A 27,848-nucleotide genomic window follows, 5' to 3' on the forward strand; every position below is an offset into this window, starting at 1 on the left:
ATGTTGGGCGATTAGGCCAGGCTCACAGTCGGCGTTCCAATTCATCCCAAAGGTGTTCGATGGGGTTGAGGTCAGGACTCTGTGCAGGCCAGTCAAGTTCATCCACACCGATCGACAAACCATTTCTGTATGAACCTCGCTTTGTGCACTGGGGCATTGTCATGCTGAAACAGGAAAGGGCCTTCCCCAAACTGTTGCCACAAAGTTGGAATCAAGTTAGAAGCACATAATTGTCTAGAATGTCATTGTATGCTGTAGGGTTAAGATTTCCCCTCACTGGAACTAAGTGGCCTAGCCCGAACCATGAAAAACAGCTCCAGACCATTATTCTTCCTCCATCAAACTTTACAGTTGGCACTATGCATTCGGGCAGGTAGCGTTCTCCTGGCATCTACCAACCCAGATTCGTCTGTCGGACTGCCAGATGGTGAAGCGTGATTCATCACTCCAGAGAACGCGTTTCCACTGCTCCCGAGTCCAATGGCGGCGAGCTTTACACCACTCCAGCCGACGCTTGGCATTGCTCATGGTGATCTTAGCCTTGTGTGCGGCTGCTCGGCCATGGAAACTTATTTAATGAAGCTCCCGACGAACAGTTATTGTGCTGACGTTGCTTCTAGAGGCAGTTTGGAACACGGTAGTGAGTGTTGCAACCGAGGACAGACGATTTTTACGCACTACGCACTTCAGCACTCGCCGGTCCCATTCTGTGGGCTTGTGTGGCCTACCACTTCATGGCTGAGCCGTTGTTGCTCCTAGACGTTTCCACTTCACAATAACAGCACTTACAGTTGACCGGCGCAGCTCTAGCAGGGCAGAAATTTGACGAAATGACTTGTTGGAAAGGTGGCATCCTATGACGGTGCCACGTTGAAAGTCACTGAGCTCTTCAGTAAGGCCATTCTACTGCCAATGTTTGTCTATGGAGATTGCATGGCGGTGTGCTCGATTTCATACACCTGTCAGCAACGGTGTGGCTGAAATAGCCAAATCCACTAATTTGAAGGGGTGTCCACATATTTTTGTATATATAGTGTAACATCCAATTGAGACAATGTGCGCTCTTACGTCAGGCATTTCAAACATTTAGCGTCCCTTCTGTAGAGTGACTTAGACACCTTATTAAAATTGGGATAAATTGATATCACAAAATGTATAAATATGCATTCTGACTGAGCTATGACAGTGTTCTAATAACATTGACTTTTGAAAACAAGCCAAGTCGTAGACCAATGATTGAACAGGACTTCAATAGCATTCCGAGCATTCTACAACACCTTGAGTCAATATCTCACTCTCTCCCGAAAGAAATAAGAATCAACTGCCAACACACCCCCAACCATCCAATACGTATAAGGTATGCATCAAATAGCTCTGTGGTTGGACTAGAGAGTGGCACATTTCTGTCATTACAGGACAACTTCATTCTGCCCACAAGTTGAATAGATTAACTCACGATTCAAGATGTTCTAAACATTCAGATCAGTTGCAAAATGTGGTGAGAACACGGTATTTGATCCACATCTAATACTTATATTAATAAGACACCCTCAAATGTCACACGTTATTTATTTATTATTTAGACAATTAAAAAATACACATCCATCAAACAATGAAATAGCCAAGGAAAAACATGCATATCTAATTAAAATGTTTTAAAAAAAAAATGTTTTTAAAAAGGACATCTCCGTAGATGAGCACTTGAAAAACATGTCACATGAAGTAGGGTGGTAGTGCTCAGACGGCGTCCCAAAAGACACCCTATTCCCTACATAGTGCACTACTTTTGACCATGTCATTTGGGACATGGTCGCAGACAGTCTCCATAGTGTTCGGTGCCCTACTGGCTCTGAGGTCATCCAAAAAGCCCCTTAGCTTTCTTTTTCTTGGGTCGCGCCGACGGAACTTTAGTCTATGAGGAGGGGAACAGAGGTGTTAGAAACAGGCTAAGGATATTATGGTTACATTATAGCCTTTATTCTTCAGTCTGAGGGAGAGGGGTCTAGGCTGGGTTACCGTAGAGCCCTTAGGATGCGTTTACACAGGCAGCCCAGTTCTGATCTTTTGCCCAATTATTGGAAAAACAGCTGATCTGATTGCTCAAAGACCAATTCATGAAGAAAAAAAATCAGAATTGTGTAAACGCAGCCTTAGTGACATCTGCTGATGTAAAAGTGCTTATCAATAAATAAGAAGCATTGAGGAGTTGACCAGACCTGTTCCTCATTAGTTATCTCTGAGTCTGTGGTTCTGGCTCGGTCCCCCTGTCCAGTCCGGCTCTTCTCCCCCTGGCCCAGCTGACCCAGCCCATGGTTCACCTCTCCTGTAGGGAACAAACAAACCCCCCCAATTCACACCTATAGTGGACATAATCAGACACTAAAACCCATCTTCACACTATTGAGCCGAGCAAAACCAAGCTGAGCTGCTTGCGCATCCTTGGTATGAGCTGCAAAGTTGCAACACATTTATCAACGTTGCAACAAATGTATCAAACCGCTTGAGACTCCAACTTTCCCACGCCAGTTGTTCTGTTAAAAGCAGCACTAGCAGAAGAAGTGAAATGTTAGGCTATTTTATGTTGTTTAGCTAGATTACAGAAAATGTATGGGACAGAATATAGTGCTTCATCCCTCCCCCTAGTGCTCTCTTATAGAATGTACAGTACCTCTCAAAAGTTTGGACACACCTACTCATTACAGGGTTTTTCTTTATTTTTACTATTTTCTACATTGTAGAATAATAGTGAAGACATCAAAACTATGAAATAACATATATGGAATCATGTAGTAACCAAAAAAAAGTGTTAAACAAATCAAAATATATGTTATATTTGAGATTCTTCAAAGTAGCCACCTTTTGCCTTGATGACAGCTTTGCACACTCTTGGCATTCTCTCAACCAGCTTCATGAGGTAGTCACCTGGAATGCATTTCAATTAACAGGTGTGCCTTGTTAAAAGTTAATTTTGTGACATTTCTTTCCTTCTTAATGCGTTTGAGCCAATCAGTTGTGTTGTGACAAGGTAGGGGTGGTATACAGAAGATAGCCATATTTGATAAAAGACTAAGTCCATATTATGGCAAGAATAGCTCAACTAAGCAAAGAGAAACAACAGTCCATAATTACTTAAAGACATGAAGGTCAGTCAATCCGGAAAATATCAAGAACTTTGAAAGTTTCTTCAAGTGCAGTCGCAAAAACCATCAAGCGCTATGATGAAACTGGCTCTTATGAGGGCCACCACAGGAAAGGAAGACCCAGAGTTACCTCTGCTGCAGAGGATAAGTTCATTAGTTACCAGCCTCAGAAATTGCAGCCCAAATAAATGCTTCACAGAGTTCAAGTAACAGACACATCTCAACATCAACTGTTCAGAGGAGACTGTGTGAATCAGGCCTTCATTACATTTACATTTACGTCATTTAGCAGACGCTCTTATCCAGAGTGCATACATTATTCTTTTTTATTTTCATACCCCATGGGAATCGAACACACAACCCTGGCGTTGCAAACGCCATGCTCTACCAACTGAGCTACCTCCCTGCCGGCCATTCCCTCCCCTACCCTGGACGACGCTGGGCCAATTGTGCGCCGCCCCATTGGTCTCCCGGTTGCGGCCGGCTACAGCAGAGCCTGGATTCGAACCAGGATCTCTAGTGGCACAGCTAGCACTGCGATGCAGTGCCTTAGACCACTGCGCCACTCGAGTGGTCTAAGGCACTGCATGGTCGAATTGCTGCAAAGAACCCACTACTAAAGGACACCAATATGAAGAAGAGACTTGCTTGGGCCAAGAAACACGAGCAATGGACATTAGACCGGTGGAAATCTGTCCTTTGGTCTGATGAGTCCAAATTTGAGATTTTTGGTTCCAACCGCTGTGTCTTTGTGAGACGCAGAGTAGGTGAATGGATGATCTCCGCATGTGTGGTTCTCACCATGAAGCATGGAGGAGGAGGTGGGTTGGTGTGGGGGTGCTTTGCTGGTGACACTGTCAGTGATTTATTTAGAATTCAAGGCACACTTAATCAGCATGGCTACCACAGCATTCTGCAGCGATACGCCATCCCATCTCGTTTGCGCTTAGTGGGACTATCATTTGTTTTTCAACAGGACAATGACCCAACACACCTCCAGGCTGTGTAAGGGCTATTTGACCAAGAAGGAGAGTGATGGAGTGCTGCATCAGATGACCTGGCCTCCACAATCACCCGACCTCAACCCAATTGAGATGGTTTGGGATGAGATGGACCGCAGAGTGAAGGAAAAGCGGCCAACAAGTGCTCAGCATATGTGGGAACTCCTTCAAGACTGTTGGAAAAACATTCCTCATGAAGCTGGTTGAGAGAATGCCAAGAGTGTGCAAAGCTGTCATGAAGGCAAAGGGTGGCTACTTTGAAGAATCTCAAATATGTTTTGATTTGTTTAACACTTTTTTGGGTTACTACATGATTCCATATGTGTTATTTCATAGTTTTGATGTATTCACTATTATTATACAATGTAGAAAATAGTAAAAATAAAGAAAAACCCTTGAATGAGTAGGTGTGTCCAAACATTTGACTGGTACTGTATTTGTGTGTCTGTGTGTGTGAGAGAGAGCGAAAAAGAGTGTAGGCAGGACATGTGATCATACAGGTCCAAATCTGAGGCCTTGGTGAGATGGATGGGATTAGAAAGATCATATGACCAATGAGAGGAGAGGTCCAGACCTGTGGGCTGGGTGCTGCTGGCGGCGTGGTTAGGGCCACGGTCCTGTGTGGTGGATTCGCCCTCTTCGGGGGCGTGTCTCTCAGAGATCTTACGTTTGCGAGCGTTGGTGTTGCCGTAGGACGTGACAGCTGAGTAGAGCTCCTGCAGCTCAGAGTCAAACCCCAGACCGTCCTGCCTCACACATACCTGTGGCACAGTCTGAGAGCGAGAGAGAGAGAGAATGGGATAGTGAGAGAATGGGAGAGATAGAGAATGGGAGAGTGAGAGAAAATGGGAGAGAGAGAGAGAATGGCAGAGAGAGAGAGAATGGCAGAGAGAGAGAGAGAGAATGGCAGAGAGAATGGGAGAGAGACAGAGAGAGAGAGAGAATGGGAGAGAGAGAGAATGGGAGAGAGCGAGAATGGCAGAGAGAGAGAATGGGAGACAGAGAGAATGGGAGCGAGAGAAAATGGGAGAGAGAGAGAGAATGGGAGAGTGAGAGAGAGAATGGGGAGAGAGAGCGAATGGGAGAGAGAGAATGGGAGAGAGAGAATGGGAGACAGAGAGAATGGGAGACAGAGAGAATGGGAGACAGAGAGAATGGGAGACAGAGAGAATGGGAGAGAATGGGAGAGCAAATGGGAGCGAGAGAGAATGGGAGAGAGAGAAAATGGGAGAGAGAGAAAATGGCAGAGAGAATGGGAGAGAGAGAGAATGGGAGAGAGAGAGAGAGAATGGGAGAGAGAGAGAGAAAATGGGAGAGAGAGAGAGAAAATGGGAGAGAGAGAGAATGGCAGAGAGAGAGAGAATGGCAGAGAGAGCGAATGGCAGAGAGAGAGAATGGGAGAGAGACAGAGAGAATGGCAGAGAGAGAGAATGGGAGAGAGACAGAGAGAGAATGGGGGAGAGAGAGAGAGAGAGAATGGGAGCGAGAGAGCGAATGGGAGCGAGAGAGAATGGGAGAGAGAATGGGAGAGAGAGAGAATGGGAGCGAGAGAGAATGGGAGAGAGAGAATGGGAGAGAGAGAGAATGGGAGAGAGAGAGAATGGGAAAGTGAGGGAGAGAGCGAGAGACAATGGAGAGAGAGAGAATGGGAGAGAGAGAATGGGAGAGAGAGAATGGGAGAGAGAGAATGGGAGAGAGATAAAATGGGAGAGAGAGAGAATGGGAGAGAGTGAGAGAGCGAGAGAGAATGGGAGAGAGAGGGAGCGAATGGGAGCGAGAGAGAGAGAATGAGAGAGAGAATGGGAGAGAGAGAATGGGAGAGAGCGAGAATGGGGGGGAGAGAGAATGGGGGGGAGAGAGAGAATGGGAGAATGAGGGAGAGATAAGGAGAGAGAGAATGGGAGAGAGTGAGAGAGAATGGGAGAGAGTGAGAGAGTGAATGGGAGAGAGAGAGCGAATGGGAGAGTGAAAGAATGGGAGAGAGCAAGAATGGGAGAGTGAAAGAATGGGAGAGAGCAAGAATGGGAGAGAGCGAGCAAGAATGGGAGAGAGCGAGAGAGAATGGGAGAGAGCGAGAGAATGGGAGAGAGCGAATGGGAGAGCGCGAGAGAGAATGGGAGAGAGAGAATGGGAGAGAGAGAGAGAGAATGAGGGAGAGATAATGAGAGAGAGAGAGCGAGAATGGGAGAGAGAGAGAGCAAGAGAATGGGAGAGAGAGAGCAAGATCGAAATTATGACAAATCCAACTAATGTCAAAACTTTCTTTCCATAAATATAAATTCAAATGTAATATTTTCCTGCACACTATATTTATATTTTGGGGGGATTCAATGAAATAAAAATAAGTGTACAGGAAGCAGAGGGAAAGGACCAGAAATAAGATGTGACCTGAGCAAACACTAAGCTATCGAGAGAGAGAGGGAGAGAGAGAAAGTGTGAGGGAGAGAAACAGTATGAGAGGGAAAGAGCGATAGAGGTGTAGAGAGAAAATTAGACTAAATGATTGAGAGAGCATGAATGAATGATATGATAGGGAAAGACTATGTCCTGCAGTGAGTGTCAGTCAGTCAGTCAGTCAGTCAGTCAGCCTGCCTCCTGCGTGCCTACCTACCTGACTGCCTGCAGCCGTGGCGTGCTTTCCCCAGTCAGTCACATGGTAGAGGTCTGGAGGAGTGATAAGGGTCTAATCTAAGCAGTTTTACTAGCAGCTCTGGCACCAACGGCACAAGGTAGAGACCAGCAAACAGGAACAACACCACAGGAGACAGGAAACAGGAACAACATTACAGGAGACAGGAAACCTGCGTAGGTCTATACATGCACGGCTGCAAGCCAGTACTGCACTGTTGGGTGCACACACACACACACACACACACGTTTTTTGAAGCCACAACCAACCACAAGTCAAGACAGATAAGAACATACTAAACTCATACAACGTGTACACACGACACACACGTACACACTATTCATTCTACTCTTTCACTCGCTTTTTTTCAGTCAAACGGAGAGGACAAACTGAATTAGCTGTTCAAATATTGACCGGGAGAAATTGGTGGTCTCGCACTGCTGTCAGTGAGAGGGGCTCCTAAACATACATGGTCAGGTTTAGAGGTTTGCATTGATTTATTTTTGTTATTTGTTTGTTTAAATATCGTAAAAATAAATGTATGCTCTGGTCGGGCTTTAGTTCCCCTTTGGGCACAGAGCAACCAATGTGTGGAGGACCAGCGGCTCTGTAGAAAATGAGCAAAGCCACCCTTCTCTCCTCACACTCGCCATCATTCCATTTTCTGTTCCGCACCTTCGTTTTCATGTTGCTATCATTCAACCTCTCTTTCATCCATTTAATCATTCAACCTCTTTTTCATCCATTTAATCATTCAACCTCTTTTCATCATTCATGATATCATTTGGCTTTTGTCCAATACTTCTATCAATGTTCTCCCTTTGCCCTGTTCGACACAAACCATTTGCATTTAAGTCTAAATATGTGTTAATTGCAATAAATAACTGTAAATACAGTGCCTTGTGAAATGTGGAAACTTTCTGTTTTCCCATTTAGTTGTTGATCTACTCAACCTTCTCCTGTAGGACACATTCAACAACATTGGGCATGCACACCTCTCCTGGCAAATTTGCTACATTTCTGTCAAGTTGTTTGAGGATCATTGATGGACAGAAATAGTAAAATATTTCCACAGATTTTCAAGCAGATTTAAAAGGTGAAATCCTTAATGGTGAAACTGCTTCGTCTGTTTGCAATATTACAACAATGAAGAAGTTACTGCAAAGAACAAACACATATTGTTTTTTAACCTGACATCATTGCTCACAATATGCACAGATTTTATTTTTTTTACCATGCTGCGGGACGTTGCCTCGGCAACAAAATAATAATGGTATTGGGGCCCAGTGGTGCTGTTTCCCCTTACAACGGAACACATCTAAGTCAGAACTGCAACTAGGCCACTAGGGACCGTCCCTTTAAACCGTCAAGTGTAAAGCATTCTCAAAAGTATGTCCAATGTATTGGGCCTGGGCCCGTATTCACAAAGCCTTTCAGAGTAAGAGTGCGGTTCTAGGATCAGTTTAGCCTTTTAGATCCTAATAAATCAGGGCATGGACCTGATCCTAGATCAGCACTCCTATTCTGAGACACGTTGTGAACACAGGCCCTGGACCATAAACAACTCGCAAACCATAAAAAGGGAGAGAATGTCATAAAAAAGTTAACAACACAAAGGTCAAAAGTGTAGTTCAAACAGACGACCGCGGTTCAACAACATCTCTCCCTCACAGTTAATAATATTCATCTGGAACTTTCCTCTGGCCTCCACCAGACTGAGTGGCCTGCCGCTGTCATAACAGACCAACGTCCTGCAGTACGGAGAGAGGGGAGGAGCTACTGCTTATTGGAGCTCACCTGTGTGACTGACCAGAGAACCTATGTTACATTTCCTAAAATTAGGGTTTTGGTTAAGGTTAGGGTCAGTTTTAAGGTTTGCCCTCAGCGGACTGTCAATGGGATTCACGCCAGTCAAGTCCCTTTAGTTGCACCCTCACAAATCTGACCCCTGCATGGTTGTCAGACTGCTGGGCATGACTGGGCATCCATAATCCATACTGGCACCTTAGCCAATCACTGCCTGCGCACCGCCTGACCGAAGAAAAACAGGGAGAGTGAAAAAAGGGAAGGAAAAGGAGGGAGAGAGATGTTGACATTTCCCTCTATTACTAGTGGGTAAACAGCTCTGGTTTTAGCCGGTGTTGTTTTCTGTGATAGAACACAGTCTCTAGGCTTGTGTTGTTTTCTGTGATAGAACACAGTCTCTAGGCTTGTGTTGTTTTCTGTGATAGAACACAGTCTCTAGGCTTGTGTTGTTTTCTGTGATAGAACACAGTCTCTAGGCCGGTGTTGTTTTCTGTGATAGAACACAGTCTCTAGGCCGGTGTTGTTTTCTGTGATAGAACACAGTCTCTAGGCTTGTGTTGTTTTCTGTGATAGAACACAGTCTCTAGGCTTGTGTTGTTTTCTGTGATAGAACACAGTCTCTAGGCTTGTGCTGTTTTCTGTGATAGAACACAGTCTCTAGGCTTGTGTTGTTTTCTGTGATAGAACACAGTCTCTAGGCCGGTGTTGTTTTCTGTGATAGAACACAGTCTCTAGGCCGGTGTTGTTTTCTGTGATAGAACACAGTCTCTAGGCCGGTGTTGTTTTCTGTGATAGAACACAGTCTCTAGGCTTGTGTTGTTTTCTGTGATAGAACACAGTCTCTAGGCCGGTGTTGTTTTCTGTGATAGAACACAGTCTCTAGGCCGGTGTTGTTTTCTGTGATAGAACACAGTCTCTAGGCCGGTGTTGTTTTCTGTGATAGAACACAGTCTCTAGGCCGGTGTTGTTTTCTGTGATAGAACACAGTCTCTAGGCCGGTGTTGTTTTCTGTGATAGAACACAGTCTCTAGGCCGGTGTTGTTTTCTGTGATAGAACACAGTCTCTAGGCTTGTGTTGTTTTCTGTGATAGCCGGTGTTGATTAGTGGAGATTGGTGCTGACCGACCTCCATGGAACGCTGGCACCGACTGCTGGGGCCCTCACCTGATCTATAGTAAAAAGAAACCTGGGGCTGATTCCTAAACTGACCCCTAGCCCCTACACCCTAGTCAGTAACCACTAACCCCTAGCTCCTAGTCAGTAACCTCTGACCCCTAGTCAGTAACCACTGACCCCTAGCCCCTACACCCTAGTCAGTAATCACTGACCCCTAGCCCCTACACCCTAGTCAGTAACCACTGACCCCTAGCTCCTAGTCAGTAACCTCTGACCCCTAGTCAGTAACCACTGACCCCTAGCCCCTACACCCTAGTCAGTAACCACTGACCCCTAGCTCCTAGTCAGTAACCTCTGACCCCTAGTCAGTAACCACTGACCCCTAGCCCCTACACCCTAGTAAGTAACCACTGACCCCTAGCTCCTAGTCAGTAACCTCTGACCCCTAGTCAGTAACCACTGACCCCTAGCCCCTACACACTAGTCAGTAACCACTGACCCCTAGCCCCTACACCCTAGTCAGTAACCACTGACCCCTAGCCCCTACACTCTAGTCAGTAATCACTGACCCCTAGCCCCTACACCCTAGTCAGTAACCACTGACCCCTAGCCCCTACACCCTAGTCAGTAATCACTGACCCCTAGCCCCTTACGCAGAGGCTACAGGACCTAACACAACCACATTGGATATTGATATTCTACTACTACACACACACACTTGAACAAATCCACACGCCAGGCTGGCGGACGGGTAAGGAAAAACAAACAGAGGCAGGTGAAGTCGTAATGGTCCGTCTCCCTCTAAACCCTGGAAGCGCTTCACTTTACATCCAGCCATAAATCTCTCTACTCCTCCCTGTCAACTACTCTCCCTCTCTTCTCTCTCTCTCCCCAGTCAACTACTCTCCCTCTCCTCTCTCTCCCCCGTCAACTACTCTCTCCCCCCAGTCAACTTCTCTCTCTCTACTCTCTCTCTCTACCCAGTCAACTACTCTCCCTCTCCTCTCTCTCTCTCCCCAGTCAACTACTCTCCATCTCTTCTCTCTCTCTCCCCAGTCAACTACTCTCCCTCTCCTCTCTCTCCCCCGTCAACTACTCTCTCTCCCACCAGTCAACTACTCTCCCTCTCTTCTCTCTCTCTCTACCCAGTCAACTACTCTCCCTCTCCTCTCTCTCTCTCCCCAGTCAACTACTCTCCATCTCTTCTCTCTCTCTCCCCAGTCAACTACTCTCCCTCTCCTCTCTCTCTATCTCCCCCCCGTCAACTACTCTCCCTCTCCTCTCTCTCTATCTCCCCCCGTCAACTACTCTCTCCCCCCAGTCAGCTACTCTCTCTCCCACCAGTCAACTACTCTCCCTCTCCTCTCTCTCTCCCCAGTCAACTACTCTCCCTCTCCTCTCTCTCTCTCCCTCGTCAACTACTCTCTCCCCCCCAGTCAACTACTCTCCCTCTCCTCAACTACTCTCTCTCCCCCAGTCAACTACTCTCCCTCTCCTCTCTCTCTCCAGTCAACTACTCTCCCTCTCCTCTCTCCCCAGTCAACTACTCTCCCTCTCCTCTCTCTCTCTCTCTCCAGTCAACTACTCTTCCTCTTTCTTTCCTCCCTCATTCCCTTCCTCGTTGCCCTCCAATCCCGCTTCCATTCAATTCATTTTCATTTATTTCTGATCTTATTTCATATTCCCTCTTATCTCCTCATTCCCCATTCCCCTCATTCTCCCCATAGATATCCATCTAAGAATGTAGAATAGCGTTAACTTGAAAACTGAATTTAACAAAGAACATGATTACATGTAGAACAGGTTTCCCGGATCCCGATTAAGCCTAATGCTAGAGTAAAAATAGGGTTAAGGATTGGGGAGAAAAGACATCATTGGATTAAGGCAGGCATATATCGGGACAGGGCTTCTACAGGGCTTCTACAGGGCTTCTACCCTAAGGGATTGAAGGGGAATGGGTTACAGTGACAGTAGGGATGGGGGGTGAGGTGGGAGAGTTAGGGGAGTCTGTCTGTATACTGCAAGGGGATTACTGCTGTTACAGCTGAGTACACACTCCTGACCTGAGGCCCATCATTTACAGTGTCTCTCAGGCCAGGAGAGGAGCCAGGAGACTGAGGAGAGGCTTCCCCACGTCACCCCCTCTCTCTGGGACCACTGACAGGAGGAGAGGGGGTCAGACCTCCGGAGGGAATTTATGATTTTATTAGGATCCCCATTAGCCGATGCCAATGGTGACAGCTAGTCTTCCTGGGATCTGACACATAACCAAAAAGACATTACAATTTACATACATTTAAAACATGAACATAGACATTACAGACACACATATATACAGTGCATTCGGAAAGTATTCAGACCCCCCCTTCACTTTTTCCAAAATTGATTTTAAAATGTTTGCGTCATACCCAAGACGACTCGTAAAAAGGCTAAGTAAAAATCTGGAGCACCAGAGAAACACAAATCAACACCATGCCTTGTCCCTAAAAACTGAGACACATGGTGAGGTAGAAGGTAGAAATCCATCACCGACAGCTGTCCAAGATTTTACATGGTGAATAAGGGAAGACAACCTCTGATCACAGGCAACTACTGGCAACAATGCAGAACACATCGCACTGACTATCCAAGGTCCCTCCCCTCAGACCCTCTCCAATGATCTAGAGGAGGCGACATGGGAGAGAGGATGTGAGGGATCGAGGAAAGATGAATTGAGAAAGATCCTTCCTCATGTCTCCTCTTCTCCTTCTTCCATCCCTCTACTTGCACACAGTTTCCACAGGGCTCTCCCCTGCCTCAGGGCCTGTAATTAGGGCCATTGTGGCCTGGCCTGCTCGCCTCTCAGCTCTCCCTCTCACTGCCCCTTCAGCTGGCTGGGCTGGTTCTGGACGGCCCAGTGTGGCGTCCCAAAAGACATCAGGACGGGCTGCCGGCCCAGCGCTACACAGATCCCAGCAACCCTCAGACACGTGATGTAAACATGAAGGGTGTAAACACTGGCTGCAGTCCAAACTCAAAGTAGACAGCCCTCAGCCCTAAACCCTAAGCCCTTGAATTACATTTTACATCGTGGCATCCGAGTGTACCTTAAATGTCCCTTGCCCAAGCGAGGGAGAGTGATGATCGGAGAGGCAACGTCCTTGGTGGAAATCTTGAAGTTGAGCTTAAAAACAACCAACCTAGTTATTCATGTACCTAGCAAGCTAACGTAGCTAGCTTGCACTCCTGTCAGGTAGCTAGCTACCCATAGCTAGCAAGATAGTTTTATACTTTGGTCCTTTATTCTAATACATTTCAGAATTCCAAAAAATATGTTTATGACGCTAGCTACGTTTTATAGGCTCCTCACTACGAGACTAAGACAATTTGCCAACGCTAAAATCAATGTAATCTATATAACGTTTTCAGCAAGCTAGCATCATAATTTTGTCTGACATGCCGAAAATAGAGCCGTGTTGATTAAATTTGACACTTTGTGGCCACCAGAATTTGACACGTGACTACAGTTTGAATTGAATTGTGGGTCATATCAACCCCACAAGTGATCCAAGTTCTTCACTCGCTCCCTCAAGCTAAATTGAGGGCCGAGGGGGCAACGTTTGTGAATTGGACCTGAAACTGCATCCGGGTTTCGACGGGGATTCCCCCGAGGTAAAGTGGCTAGCGTGAGGGCTGAGGGGGTAAAAATAATGTGTTTGGACTGCAGCCATTCTCTGTCCTTTCTCTATTAGGGAAGGAGGGAAGGAGGAGAAGAGGAAAGAAGGATATTATTTCTCATCTTTCCTTCCCTCTCTGGTCCTGGCCTACCAGCGGGCCTCCAGTCCAGGATGGTTATTAGGGACATTACATGCTTATCAGTTAGGGATGATTATGGAGGCCCAGCCCGGAGCCTGGGGCTCCATTACCAGCAGAGGCCTCCCCCCTGGGGACACAAGCCCCCCCTCCCCACCCCCCTAGTGAGGGAGGAGTGGGCATGAAGTTCCATGAAGAGTACGTCCAGCACACAAACCAGTCTCCGCTTCATCACCTGCTGTCAATAAAACATTAGTGAACGACCAGGATCCACTGACAGACACTTCAAGTGTGTTTGTTTGAGACATTACGGCACCCAATCATATGACAGAGACCTTTCCACCCAACCTGATGCCAAAGAAAGTCAGCACTCAGCTGTGAGAGCCTGGGAGCAGGGGTGTCTCCCGAGCACAAGGGGGTGCTATTCAACCCACAGGGTTGCCAGATATCACGTGAGATATTAACCACAAGGCTGCCAGATATTGTCATTTCACCTCCTGCATTGGCCAAAAGAGTCCATATGAATAAGAGCCCACCGGTACCCTCTAATAGTACTGTACGGTATTGTAGCAGTGAACGCCAGCTATTGCATCATCCCTGGCAAAGATGGAACCTGGGTAACCATGACCCCGAACGCAAACGCACTAGCCACAACCCCAAGACAGTTAACTCACTTGGGGGAAATGGTATATCGGGTTCATCGGGGCTAAGTTTGTTACAGTATGTTATACCTACATAACACACTGAAGTATACAAATATACCTCTAAAAACTAGAAAACCCCACCCCAATCCCTCAAAACAAACCAACAAACTACAAAACCCACATAATTCCCTCAAAAACGTGCCTCTAAAAACTACCAAACCCAGCTCATTAAAAACACCCCTCTAAAAAACCCAGTCCATCACCTCATGCCTCTCCACCAAACTAACAAGGTCATCTAACCCAGGCTGTGCCAGTGTTGCCACCACCACCAGACAGTGTCTGGTAGAGCAGGGCACTGAGCCACAGGAGCTGGTTCAACCGACTGTATTCCTGTTGTTTTATTAGGAGCCCCACCTACTGTCACACAGAGCACAAATTCCTCAGGTGTGTGTGATAAGGCCCGCTCCTGTTTAGAAGACCGCTGTCAATGATTTACTACACAGAAGAGAGGGAGGGAGAGGGATAGAGGAGGGGAGGGGAGAGGGAGAGAAGGGGGGGGGAGAAAGAGAGAGAGAGGAAGGAGAGGGGTAGATAGGGAGAAGAGGGGGAGAGAGAGAAGAGGGAGAAGAGGGGGAGAGAGGGAGAAGAGGGGGAGAGAGGGCGGGGGGAGAGAAAGAGGGAGCGAGAGAGACGGGGAGAGGGCGGGGAGAGAGCGAGAGAGAGAGACGGGGAGAGGGCGGGGAGAGAGCGAGAGAGAGAGACGGGGGAGAGGGCGGGGAGAGAGAGAGAGAGAGAGAGAGAATGAATAACTAGAGAACGACATGGAGAGGAAAGCAAGAGAGGAACCATGGTACCAGAGTATAGAACCATGGTCCCAGAGCATAGAACCATGGTACCAGAGCATATAACCATGGTACCAGAGCATAGAACCATGGTACCAGAGCATAGAACCATGGCATCAGCTCAACCACTGATCTCAAAACAGCCTCTATCTATCTAGCAGTGCTTGGACTGATCTAGACAGGCGCTGTATGACAGTTCACATAGGTGGCTGGCTGGTCTAGCAGTAAAGCCTCCAACACACAGGTCTACGCTGTCTGGTTTAAATACGGCCTGCTGCCCTTTGACACAAACTCTCTCTAGCTTTCCCCACAGCCATCCCCTCTCTCTCTCTCTGTTCAATAAAGACAGAAAATACATGACATCTACATAAAGAGAGATGACATAGGAGCCGCAGAGGCCAGGTCTGATGTCCAGCGGTGATGACAGCCTCTGGTGGATGGAGTCCCTGAATAACCAGGGGGAGATGCTAACCTCAACCCCCCCAGTAGCTCCCCACATCCCCTGCCTCCAGACTTCTCCCTACCCCCCCTGACCCCCAACCCATAGACCCCCAGGGAGAACCAAATCCACAGCACTACAGATGGACTAGCATGCTAACCCACAGGGTTAGGGTGCTACTGTAAACGCTCCAGCCCCTCCCCTGATCTGACCAGCCTGTTCCTATCCAGCATGGGTGAGAAGGGGGAGGGGTGTGGAGCATGAGGTAGACCACAGGGAACATGTCCCTCCCCTCCTTCACTCAGTCACAATGTTTTCCTCCACTCAGCACCAAAACCCCAAGGCATGCGTCACTGCTGCGGACTGGTCACACACACAGAAGCACACACATACTGGTCCTACACACACAGGCTCACACACACACCGAAGCATAGACCTACCTACTATCACACACACACACACACGAAAAGGAACACTCAACGACACACCCTCCCCTCTGAAACCAAAACCATGCGTCATTGCCCGGTCCAGTGTGGACAAACAGACCCGCCCCTTGCCAGGCCCGATCCACAAGCAGTGACAAAACAGGTCAAAAACAGGTCAAAACGATAAAAGCTCAGATGGAGGTTAGTGTGATCTAAAAGAAGGACACAAGGTTTTTTACCCACCACAACACTCTGGGCCTCTCTACCTTCACATTAGAAATGGGCATCTAGATTCCAGATGAACCCAGGACACTGTGTGTGCGTGTGTGTGACAGTGGATGGGTAGTCTAATTCCAACCTCCATGTCAATGTTGACCTGTGGTGGGTGGGGTGTTTGTGTGGGGTGAGGGGGCTCCAATGGAAAGCTAGAAAGGTGCCTGGGTTGACTTTCTCTTCCCCCGTCTCTGTCTATCTTTCCCTTCTTTGATCTGCACTCTTCTCTCATCCTCCTTTCCAGGAGGTCTACTCTACACAGGAAGAGGAGAAAAAAATAATCAGTGGAGGGATGAGAGGGGGGTGGAGTGAAGAGGAGGAATGAGAGGGGGGTGGAGTGAAGAAGAGGAATGAGAGGGGGGTGGAGTGAAGAGGAGGAATGAGAGGGGGTGGAGTGAAGGGGGGGAATGAGAGGGGGGTGGAGTGAAGAAGAGGAATGAGAGGGGGGTGGAGTGAAGAGGAGGAATGAGAGGGGGTGGAGTGAAGGGGGGGATGAGAGGGGGGTGGAGTGAAGGAGAGGGAGGAGAGGGGGTGGAGTGAAGGAAAGGAATGAGAGGGGTGGAGTGAAGGAAAGGAATGAGAGGGGGTGGAGTGAAGGAGAGGAATGAGAGGGGGTGGAGTGAAGGGGGGGATGAGAGGGGGTGGAGTGTAGGAGAGGAATGAGAGGGGGGTGGAGTGAAGGAGCGGAATGAGAGGGGGGTGGAGTGAAGGAGCGGAATGAGAGGGGGGTGGAGTGAAGGAGAGGAATGAGAGGGGGTGGAGTGAAGGGGCGGGATGAGAGAGGGGTGGAGTGAAGGAGAGGAATGAGGGGGGGGTGGAGTGAAGGAGAGGTATGAGGGGGGGGGTGGAGTGAAGGAGAGGTATGAGGGGGGGGGTGGAGTGAAGGAGAGGTATGAGGGGGGGGTGGAGTGAAGGAGAGGTATGAGGGGGGGGTGGAGTGAAGAGGAGGGATGAGAGGGGGGTGGAGTGAAGGAGAGGAATGAGAGGGGGTGGAGTGAAGGAGCGGAATGAGAGGGGGGTGGAGTGAATGAGAGGGGGGTGGAGTGAAGGAGAGGGATGAGAGGGGGGTGGAGTGAAGGAGAGGAATGAGAGGGGGGTGAAGTGAAGGGGAGGGGTGAGAGGGGGTGGAGTGAAGGAGAGGAATGAGAGGGGGGTGGAGTGAAGGGGAGGGATGAGAGGGGGGTGGAGTGAAGGAGAGGAATGAGAGGGGGGTGGAGTGAAGAGGGGGGATGAGAGGGGGGTGGAGTGAAGGAGAGGAATGAGAGGGGGGTGGAGTAAAGGGGAGGGATGAGAGGGGGTGGAGTGAAGGAGAGGAATGAGAGGGGGGTGGAGTGAAGGGGAGGGATGAGAGGGGGGTGGAGTGAAGGGGAGGGATGGAAAGTACAAACCACATCTGGGTTCAAATAGTATTTTAAATACTTTGAGCGGTTCCTTGAGCCTGCCCGGATGTGCAGCGTTTGCACTTTTGGGACCATTCCATTAGTTCCTTTGTGCCAGGCAAGCAGAGTGCAAGTATTTTAAAGATTTCAAATGCTATTTGAACCCAGGTCTTTTGATAAACAGAAGTCCTTCCTCTCTCCCCCTTTTAATTTGCAGGAAAATCATTCTCCAAAAATACCCCTGCGCACCGCTTTGAAGGCCAGGTATGTCATTCCAAATGTGTTTGCCCACAGATAAAGGCATCTTTCAGTAGCCATTGAGTAAGAGTAGCCATCAAAAGGTAAGTGCCGTGTTGACAGAGGTGAGCGGAGAGGTGAAGGAGACATTATCTGGGCCTGGGGCGGGGGGGGGGGTTCCCAGTATAGCCATACGAGCCGAAGGCTGGAGGCTAAAACAGAGCCGACTTAGAGTGAAGACGAACAGCAAGACATCAGGAGAGACAGACGGACACAAAGTTACACAGAGAGTCTTCCCAGAGGGGGAAACGCAAACAGAGACACCACCTCCTATGGACAAATACTACACACACATGCCGCGGCTCCTCACCTCGCGCCTCCTCCACCTATCTGTCTACTGGTTAGGCCATGAGCCCAAAGGAATGGCTGGCCATGGACGCCGCCTCCCTCTCCAGTGTGTGTGTGTGTGGTCTTGACACTTCGCAGTGAAATTTTTCCAGACACTTCATTTCAGTTTGGACTTTGGTCCGTGGCGGCCTGCCGGCGCTCAGTGGAATTTGCCATGGCCAGGAGAAGGGTGCGGGGTGTGTGTACTTTGACCCGAGAGGAGGAAAGGCCACGTTCCCCTGCATGCATTGCCATTCTCTTTATGGGCCATCTCCAGATGAGCATTTCCCCAAACCTCCAGGGAGGCTTACTACAGTAAGGTCCGAGCCCAGGGTAGAGGGCCTTACTACAGTAAAGGCAGAGTACCCCCTACCCACCATACGGGACAGGAGTGAGGGAGAGTGGGGCCTGCCTGCCCCCTGTTTCACACTGCCGAGTTCATTCAAAGATCCATCTCTACATTCCCCAGGACACTTAAATGCCAACACACACAGGTCAGGAATGGGGGGCAATGAAGTAGCAACTGAGAAATTCCACATCCTTCCACCGCACACTCAAACACACACACTGAAAAGCACCCAACACACTAACTACAGCGGCTTGCGAAAGTATTCACCCCCCTTGGCATTTTTCCTATTTTGTTGCCTTACAACCTGGAATTAAAATTGATTTTTTGGGGTGAAACAAACAAGAAATAAGACAAAAAAACAGAAAACTTAAGCGTGCATAACTATTCACCCCCACCAAAGTCAATACTTTGTAGAGCCACCTTTTGCAGCAATTACAGCTGCAAGTCTCTTGGGGTATGTCTCTATACGCTTTGCACATCTAGATACTGGGATTTTCGCCCATTCTTCAAGGCAAAACTGCTCCAGCTCCTTCAAGTTGGATGGGTTCCGCTGGTGTACAGCAATCTTTAAGTCATACCACAGATTCTCAATTGGATTGAGGTCTGGGCTATTCCAAGACAATTCAATGTTTCCCCTTAAACCACTCGAGTGTTGCTTTATCAGTATGATTAGGGTCATTGTCCTACTGGAAGGTGAACCTCCGTCCCAGTCTCAAATCTCTGGAAGACTGAAACAGGTTTCCCTCAAGAATTTCCCTGTATTTAGCGCCATCCATCATTCCTTCAATTCTGACCAGTTTCCCAGTCCCTGCCGATGAAAAACATCCCCACAGCATGATGCTGCCACCACCATGCTTCACTGTGGGGATGGTGTTCTCGGTGTGATGAGAGGTGTTTGGTTTGCGCCAGACATAGCGCTTTCCTTGATGGCCAAAAAGCTCAAATTTAGTCTCATCTGACCAGAGTACCTTCTTCCTTATGTTTGGGGAGTCTCCCACATGCCTTTTGGCGAACACCAAACGTCTTTTTTCTGGCCACTCTTCTGTAAAGCCCAGCTCTGTGGAGTGTATGGCTTAAAGTGGTCCTATGTGTACGACTTAAAGTGGTCCTGGTCCCGTGTAGCTCAGTTGGTAGAGCATGGCGCTTGCAATGCCAGGGTTGTGGGTTCGATTCCCACGGGGGGCCAGTATGAAAAATGTATGCACTCACTAACTGTAAGTCGCTCTGGATAAGAGCGTCTGCTAAAATGACTAAAATTTTTAAAAAAATTGACAGATTCTCCGCTGTGGAGCTTTGCAGCTCCTTCAGGGTTATCTTTGGTCTCTTTGCTGCCTCTCTGATGAATGCCCTCCTTGCCTGGTCCGTGAGTTTTGGTGGGCGGCCCTCTCTTGGCAGGTTTGTTGTGGTGCCATTTTCTTTCAATTTTGTAATAATGGATTTAATGTTGCTCCGTGGGATCTTCAAAGTTTCAGATATTTTTTTATAACCCAAACCTGATCTGTACTTCTCCACAACTTTGTCCCTGACCTGTTTGGAGAGCTCCTTGGTCTTCATGGTGCCGCTTGCTTGGTGGTGCCCCTTGCTTAGTGGTGTTGCAGACTCTGGGGCCTTTCAGAACAGGTGTATATATACTGAGATCATGTGACACTTAGATTGCACACAGGTGGACTTTATTAAACTAATTATTTGACTTCTGAAGGTAATTGGTTGCACCAGATCTTATTTAGGGGCTTCATAGCAAAGGGGGTGAATACATATGCACGTACCACTTTTCCGTTATTTATTTTTTAGAATTTTTTGAAACACGTTATTTTTTTTCATTTCACTTCACCAAATTGGACTGTGTATGTCCATTACATGACATCCAAATAAAAATAAAATAAAATTACAGGTTGTAATGCAATAAAATAGGAAAAGCGCCATGGGGATGAATATTTTTGCAAGGCACTGTAAAACACAGGCTCATTAAACTACCAGGGGACCAAACTACTGTTAACACATGAGCAAGTCATCCAATTTATAAATAGAAAGTATTCAAGGTATAATCTTAGAATAAAGCACTATTTTGGACAAACAAATTAACTCAATTAGTGTTTGCTTAATCTGCTTTTTATTTCATATAGTCATTTCTGCTCCCCCTTCTCAAGGGTGCCTATCATTTGGGACCTGACTGCACATACACTCCCCTCCATATCTATTTAGGCAGCTACAACTTTCTACTGTCCTCCAGCATGTTTCATATGAGGCGACAGGACACAGTCACCTTTTATTTGGGGGGGTATTTCCATACATATGTTTTACCGTTTAGATTAGAAATGAAAAGCACTTTGTGTATCTAGCCCCTCCCATTTGAAGGTGTCATAAGTATTTGAAAAAAAAATAACTTATAGTGTATTAAAGCAGTCAAAAGTGTAGTATTTGGTCCCATATTCCTAGCATACAACGACTACATCAAGCTTGTGACTTTACAAACTTGTTCGATGCGTTTGGAGTTTGTTGGGAATATGAACTGAATGTAGGAACTGAATGTTGAATAACATATTGTGTCATTTTGGAGTCACTTTTATTGGAAATAAGAAAATAATGATTCTAAACACTTCTACGATAATGTGGATGCCACCATGATTACGGATAATCATGAATGAAATGTCAATAATGAGTGAGAAAGTTGGAAGCATAATTATCAATAACAGGGGAGGTTAGTATTTTGGGTGGGGTAAGATTAAGGACCCTGGCTGAGCAGGGAACCAGCCCTCACCGGGCAACCCAGGAGGCTATGTAACAGAAGAGCGTAAACCTATATATACATCAAGAATCTGGATGAAGGAGTGGATGACGATGGTCTAAGACAGTTGTTTTCCCTGTGCAGAAACATCATAAGTGCCAAGTAGGGCTGTGATGGTCATGGAATTTTGGATGACGGTTATTGGCCAGCCTAATGACCGTGGTCAGCGTTATAATCGTTTGAGTAGCAAAATGTTTTAGTTATTTTTTATTTTAAAGACGCACATTTTCTCCTTCTCCACTCCTGACTGCATGTGCTGCAGGAAGTGGAGCGTTGCCTAGGCAACCAAAGCCTTGTTTGCTACAGCTAGGAGCAACAAAGTCTCATCATGTTGTAAAGAGTCCATGTAACCACAGAAACAGACTCAACGAATGCCCAGCCGTCCCGTCTTCATTAAGCTGTTCGTTCCACAATTGTCCCCCCCAAAAAATACGGTTATGACCGGTCACACGATTATATGGCCATTGTGCCAGCTCTTGTGCCAAGGTGATGACTGAGGTCAGCAGCAGTAAGGGGTTTATCAGCCTCACCTCCCCCGAGGAGGCTACCAAGGCTATTATGGAGATACACGGGCCCTACCCGGCCCTAACCCAGCGGGAAATGTACTTGGCCATGATCCAGCCAAACCCAGCACCTCCCACCAGCCACCTCATGGCTACAATGCCCCTAGCCCAGAATCAACTACAGCCACCAGTTGGCTGAGCAAGGACCCAGCCCTACCTGGGCCATCCAGGGTGCCATGCAACTGTGCAAAATCAGCGCCTTGTGCAAACAAAGCATTTCTTTTAAAGCATGAATACACAACTGTCTATCAGGTCTAGATAAAGGTTAAGGTAGAACTTCATTATAAAAACAACAAAGGTCTTTACAAAAGTGTGGACACACTACTCTGTCAGTGATCACTGGATAAAACAAGGACAGACAACCATCCAATAAGTAGAACACTAGAGGTCAATAATAACCTTGTTTATGGAAGGCCACGCCCAGAGAAAGGCACACACACTAAATATTGCAGCAGAAACCTGGTTTATTGTGGCTTCCTTACTAAGCTGAGTATTCAAAGGCTCTTGCCAGACTTCCTCTTTCCCAGTAATATATTCTTCCTATCTTGTAACCATTCCTATCAACTATGTGTGGTCAGTATGCCTGCGATTGTGACTGTATGAAACTTACCTGTGTCAGGAAGTTCTCTCTATAGCTCTGCTCCTCAAACAACTCTGTCTGCAAACGCTCTGCAAAACACACACACACACAAATGAGAGAGGAACAGGTGTGTGTGTGTGTGTGTGTGTGTGTGTGGTGTTTAATGAGTGTATTTGTGTTTCGGTGTGTGTAGAGCCTACCTCTGCTTAGCACTGCCCCATTGTCCCTATAGTCTTGGATCTCAGTGTCTTTCCTGGCCAGAAGAGCTCCCAGTTGGCCCACCTGCCTCTGCAGTAACCTGCTCATCAACAGCAGGGGGCGCACCAGCTGACTGCATGCCTAATAGCACACACCAATACGCATTACACAACCATTAGTCATGGAACGCGAACGCGCACACACACATAAAGAAAAAGAGCAGACACACACACATACATACAAAAGTTTAGTGAGAGTTGAGCATAGAGTTGTTGTTCAGTTAAGTCTATGGATTATGGATCTTACCAAAGCCACAGGGGCAAGGGTGCAGCGGAACTCCCAGTAGAAGGGCACCCCCGCCAGCTCACTCTTCAACTTCAGGTTGATGTCACCGCCGTGGGGGTTGAGGGACAACTGAGCCGTTGCACCCCCGTTCTCCACCTGTCCAGACAGACAGGGGCGAGCCACCACACACAGGTGAGAGAAGAAGGCAAGGACGGGAGCCCGCAATCGCCTGTTCAGCTCCTGTTATGACAGAGAGGACATTTTTTCAAAGGTTGTTGAAATGTACTTTAGTTTGTGTATGTGTGTGTGTATGTGTCCTCCTCCTTGCCTGAGCTCTGTCCTGGATGGCTGTGGTGTCCATCTCCTCCTCCCACACAGAGTGCAGGTCAGTGAGCAGGATGCGGTACGCTGTGTCCCCAAACCAGGTCTTGGCCAGAAGCTGAGACCCACTGATACACACTGGTACCCAGGGACAGTCCAGCAGAACCCCATCACCTGCATCTCTCTCCATGGCAGACTATCCCCAGCCACCTAGAGAGATGATGTAACATTACCCCCATCTCTCTCCATGGCAGACTATCACCAGCCACCTAGAGAGATGATGTAACTTCAGGTCAAGGAGCAACCAGGTCATATTTCCCTTGTCTTGTGAATGCACCACAAACATGAGAAAGGCTGTGGATTTCTAGGATCAGGCACAGCCTTTATGTACTATGGGTTCAGGAGCAACACACAAAGTATTATCAAGGAACATTGCTGTTTTATAGTACAGGCATCATCTGCTTGCCATCACTTGACAGATGCACAAGTCATATAATGGCAACATCTCTGTTGGCTTCCTCTGACACTGGTTGGATGGAGTCAGTGAGTCGCTAAATCAGCCACCTTAAAGTAAGAGACTCACCTCTAAAGAATGTACTCAGTCTGGACACAGATCTGTTAAAAAGTATCAGACGCCGCCGTCCTAACCGCATAATCACACACCATCTATATGAGCCGACCACTAGCAGCAACTTGAGGTTGTTGGGGATATGTAAGGAGGTTGTTTTCGGGAATACTTGCTATTTCTCGCAAATGCCATTATTTTACAGGGCATATTCAGAGGTTAGTGAGCTAACTCATGTCATGCAAATTGGAAATAGAAAGGAAAACGTAGCCAGCTCGCTTTATGCAATGTTTATGTTAGCTTGCTTTAGCATGTGACAACATTTAGGAAGTAAATATTCAACAAGCCAAGCCAGCATCCAAGTATACATGCAGTACGCGACAAAAAGTATTTAGCATACTTTTCGTTAATTGTGCTTATTCAATTTACGTAAATGCTATGAAATTATTCAGGATGGGAACAGTTTTTTATAAAACATTTTCTACGAGAATGATTTCACATACCAAAGTTTGGGAACGGTCCTGTGGTCAAAACATTCCTCCAGCTCCGCTGAAACAAAATCCCTAATTAAAAAGGTTCCGCTTTAGAGGCCCTATCCTATTTTATCAATAAAATAAGATTATAATTAATCTTAACGAAATTCTTTGATAAAATAAACGAAAATAATTATAAAAAACTGAAGAGAAAAAAAATATCTTGCTTCCACACATTTGAATGAATCCTTAGATAACCTAATCAGATAATTTCCAAAGTAACAATTTCCAAAGTAACAGACAATGAACAAAATAGGTTGCCAAAAAATATATTTTTTCGCTACATCTCCCCATAATAATCTCTGCTGTCTCTGTTGCGCCTGTGATACGGGGAATTAGGTGTCTCCAGGACCCTGGGTCTCTCCTTGCCTGGCTTGCTGCCTCTGGTGCGTCTGGTAGGGGAGGTGCTGGGGCTAGGGATGAGGGGGCCGGAGGAGGAGATGGGAGTGAGGGGGGAGAAGACCAGTCCACTGCGGAGTGGGGACATGTCGATCTCTGAGAGGAGGGACCACTGTCCAGAGTCTGAGCCAGCTCCGGTGGGGAGACTGTCACTGCTGAGCCAGGAGTTGAGTGTGGTGAGTGGGTCTGTGCTGGAGCTGGCTCCTCCTGGTCTCTGGGTGTGCCTGTCAGTGTTGCTGCCAATGCTGGTTTCACCTACATGTAGATCTGGAGGGTTGGACTCACACAGCCTGCCACCGAGGAAGGGGGAACTATCCAGGGTCCAGGTTTCCAGGTCTGGAGAAGGTGTGTCGGTGGCCCGGGAGTCGAGAGGCGGCAGGGGGGAGCGCGTCAGAGGGCTGTGGCTCAGAGGGTAGGATAAAGGCGGGGTGGACGGGGGCGAGATTAACTGAGAGCGGAGAGTAGGGCTGGTTCCCTGAGCGGCGGACAGACCTCCAGATCTCCAGGCCAGGCCTCCCCCACCCCCTCCTATGGGTATTGGCACATTGGCAATGTTCTCAGTCCAGGCCCCCAGCAGCCGTGGTGGGGCCAGGTCGTTCAGTGTAGGGGACCTGAAGCCAGTGCTGCTGCATGGGGCATCTTCTTCCCTCCTCTGCCCTCCGGAACTAAGAGAGCCAAGCCCAGCAAAATTCACCTTCCACTGACTTCCAATGCTGCCCATCCCAGCAGCCTCTCTCTGGGTCTGGGTCCACCCCGACTCCCTTATTCCTCCAGGGGCACCACTACCAGTCCCCCCCAGGTCTCGGCCACTCTTCCCCCTGGGCTTTTGGTAAGGTTGGTACCCGGGGTTAGCTGGCTGAAACTCCTCCTGCTGGTACCTGGAGTTAGCTGGTTGAAACTCCTCCTGCTGGTAACTGGGGTTAGCTGGCTGAAACTCCTCCTGCTGGTAACTGGGGTTAGCTGGCTGAAACTCCTCCTGCTGGTTCATGGGGCTAGCTGGCTGACATTCCTCCAGCTGCCCATGCCTGCTCTGTTGGCGCGAGGGCACCAGGGTGGCATGGAGGGCCACCTCAGGGGTCAGCGTCAGAGAGGAAAGCATCTTGAGGAGGGAGGACGACACTGGAGCACGCACCTCCTTTTTCTCTTCCACCTCTTCGTCTTCCTCCTCTCCGTCTTCCTCCAGGGTAGTAAGAACACAGGGGGAGGTCAGGTGGATGTGAACGGGGACTGCAGCCACATTGGTGGGTTTAGGGATGTGTCTGGTACTGGGTTGAGCGGAGGTGGAGGCTGACGTGGCGGGACTCTCAGGCAGTACCAGGGTGACGTGTCTGGGGGGAGAGGTGGCCATGGACTGGGCAGGGTGGTCCATGGAGCTGGAGACCACACCGCTAGGGGGAGATGCCTTATGGGCCATGGACGATTTAGGTGGGGCGGCTACTGTTGGCGGTGTGGTAAATTGATCAGATGGAGGTGGAGAGGATGGGGCTGACTGGGCAGCCTGGGTGGAGGCCATAGATGTGGACAGGCCAGAGGCTGCAGCCAGGGTCTTTCTGGGAGATGAAGGCTTGCTCATTTTAGACACGTCGTTCTCGTTGACTAAGGGTATTTTCTCCTGTAAGGAAACAGCAGAGGAAATGACACATGAAAGATACTGATGTGTGTGTGTGTGTGTGTGTGTGTGTGTGTGTGTGTGTGTGTAAACACAGATCAGCAGTACCTGTTGCATGGCAAGGCACTTTAAAAGTGGCACAGAGGGAGTCACATCTCCTGCAACATAACAACAGTGACATCATCATCAGCACTGCCATGGATATTGGTATTAGCCAGAGGAATCCCTATACAACACCCAATCTGTCTTTTAGCCTTTGCTGAGCTTAGCCATGTATGTGTGTGTGTCCGTAAAAGAGGAAGGTTGACCAACCCAAAGGGCCTGTGGGCAACATTTTGTCTCTCTGCTGTTTCGCCGCCTCTGAGCAGCCTCCAAAATTGAGCAGCTTGGAAACCATGGTTACCTTTTTCCTCCACTTAGAGAGAACCTGCATACACAGACCAGACAACACCCTCTCAGATATAGTGTTTTACAGGACAAAACCCTGCCGTACAGCTCAAACAAGATGGTCATTGACATAGAATACACACAGGGTTATGTAAATAAAGCATTTACAGAGAGCACACACTAGGATTGTGGCCAATTGTGTTTTGAAGTCAGTAAATTCAGGAAACGAATAAGGAGAAATCTGTATGGGACTTCCTGAATGAACTGAATTGATTGAGCGAGAGTAAATAGATAAATAAAGAGAGCGAGACAGACATTTGAGTCACAGACAGACAGACCGGTGATTGACCTTGAACCTCTTGTTCATCCTCCAGGGGGTTCCGGTTCTAATCCCTTTCTTCATCACAAGATTCTCCAGGTACTGGAGGGCGTCCTCAGACAACTCAAACGCCTCCATCTCCTCATGCATCTGTAGTAGCCTGGGCATCATGGGGTTAATAACGTCACATTATGGTTGCGTCCCAAACGGTACCCTATTCCCTTTATAGCGCACTACTTTTGACCAGGGCTCTGGAATGCTCTATATAGGGAATAGAGTACCGTTTGGGACGCGGACTCCATCTGTGGCCTATCCTAGACGTCTCCTTCCTACATATTTCCTATCGTTTCTAAGTTAACACTATATTGACCATTTAGCATTATCACATGTATTTCTATCATGTTTTAAAGTGATAGTTTACTCAAATTAATTACAAAAATATATAATAATTTGTTTGTTATTTAACATGATTTTCCACTTACCTTGGCTATAATGAATTCATTAAGGCAGTTTTTGGACAGTAGACATTTTGTTTTGTTAGTATAGCTACTATGCATCATTTTCAGAAAATGTGCCTAAAACTGTTTACACTTTGACCTTCGAACCCAGAATGGGATTTCATAATAAACCGTACCTGCCCCTCTTCTCCATACATTCCAGGATGATGGGGGAGATTGTGCTGTTTGAGGGGTAAGTCGTCCTGTTGTCTGGGTTGGTGGTCTCTCTGTACATCAGCGCTGCGATGAAGTCCGAATAAGGCACTGGCTTAGGTGTGACCACATTACTGTAGACACAGGGAGAGATAAGTTACATGGGAGAATATCGGTCTGTCAAATCTAGGGAAA

General features: G+C 47.7%; 1 protein-coding gene across 2 annotated transcripts; it reads right to left on the bottom strand.

The window, feature by feature from the left end:
* Positions 1–1,552: 1,552 nt before the first annotated feature.
* LOC311109830 (non-homologous end-joining factor 1-like) lies at positions 1,553–24,312 on the bottom strand. 2 transcript variants are annotated; one of them, XM_084152832.1, is made up of 8 exons: positions 24,260–24,312; positions 23,199–23,401; positions 22,892–23,110; positions 22,588–22,726; positions 22,418–22,476; positions 4,716–4,914; positions 2,217–2,323; positions 1,553–1,912 (listed from the first exon to the last, which is right to left on the bottom strand). In XM_084152832.1, exons 2-8 carry the CDS (start codon positions 23,379–23,381, stop codon positions 1,856–1,858), a joined length of 963 nt encoding a protein of 320 aa, XP_084008958.1. In that variant the 5' UTR covers positions 23,382–23,401; positions 24,260–24,312; the 3' UTR covers positions 1,553–1,855. The 2 variants fall into 2 exon arrangements, with proteins under 2 accessions (XP_084008958.1, XP_084008957.1); XM_084152831.1 differs by having other exon boundaries at positions 23,199–23,460; positions 24,260–24,307.
* Between the last annotated feature and the right edge of the window lie 3,536 nt (positions 24,313–27,848).

The sequence above is a fragment of the Coregonus lavaretus genome (genome assembly GCF_964263955.1).
Source record: "Coregonus lavaretus genome assembly, chromosome: 35".
In the NCBI taxonomy this organism is placed as follows: domain Eukaryota; kingdom Metazoa; phylum Chordata; class Actinopteri; order Salmoniformes; family Salmonidae; genus Coregonus; species Coregonus lavaretus.

Excerpts from the sequence above, each read along its gene's own strand:
- LOC311109830 (XM_084152832.1), bottom strand. The coding sequence starts at position 23,381 with ATGGAGAGAGATGCAGGTGATGGGGTTCTGCTGGACTGTCCCTGGGTA. Across the intron at positions 23,111-23,198 it reads CCATCCAGGACAGAGCTCAG|GAGCTGAACAGGCGATTGCG; the intron begins GCAAGGAGGAGG and ends CTGTCATAACAG. Across the intron at positions 1,913-2,216 it reads AGATAACTAATGAGGAACAG|ACTAAAGTTCCGTCGGCGCG; the intron begins GTCTGGTCAACT and ends CCCTCCTCATAG.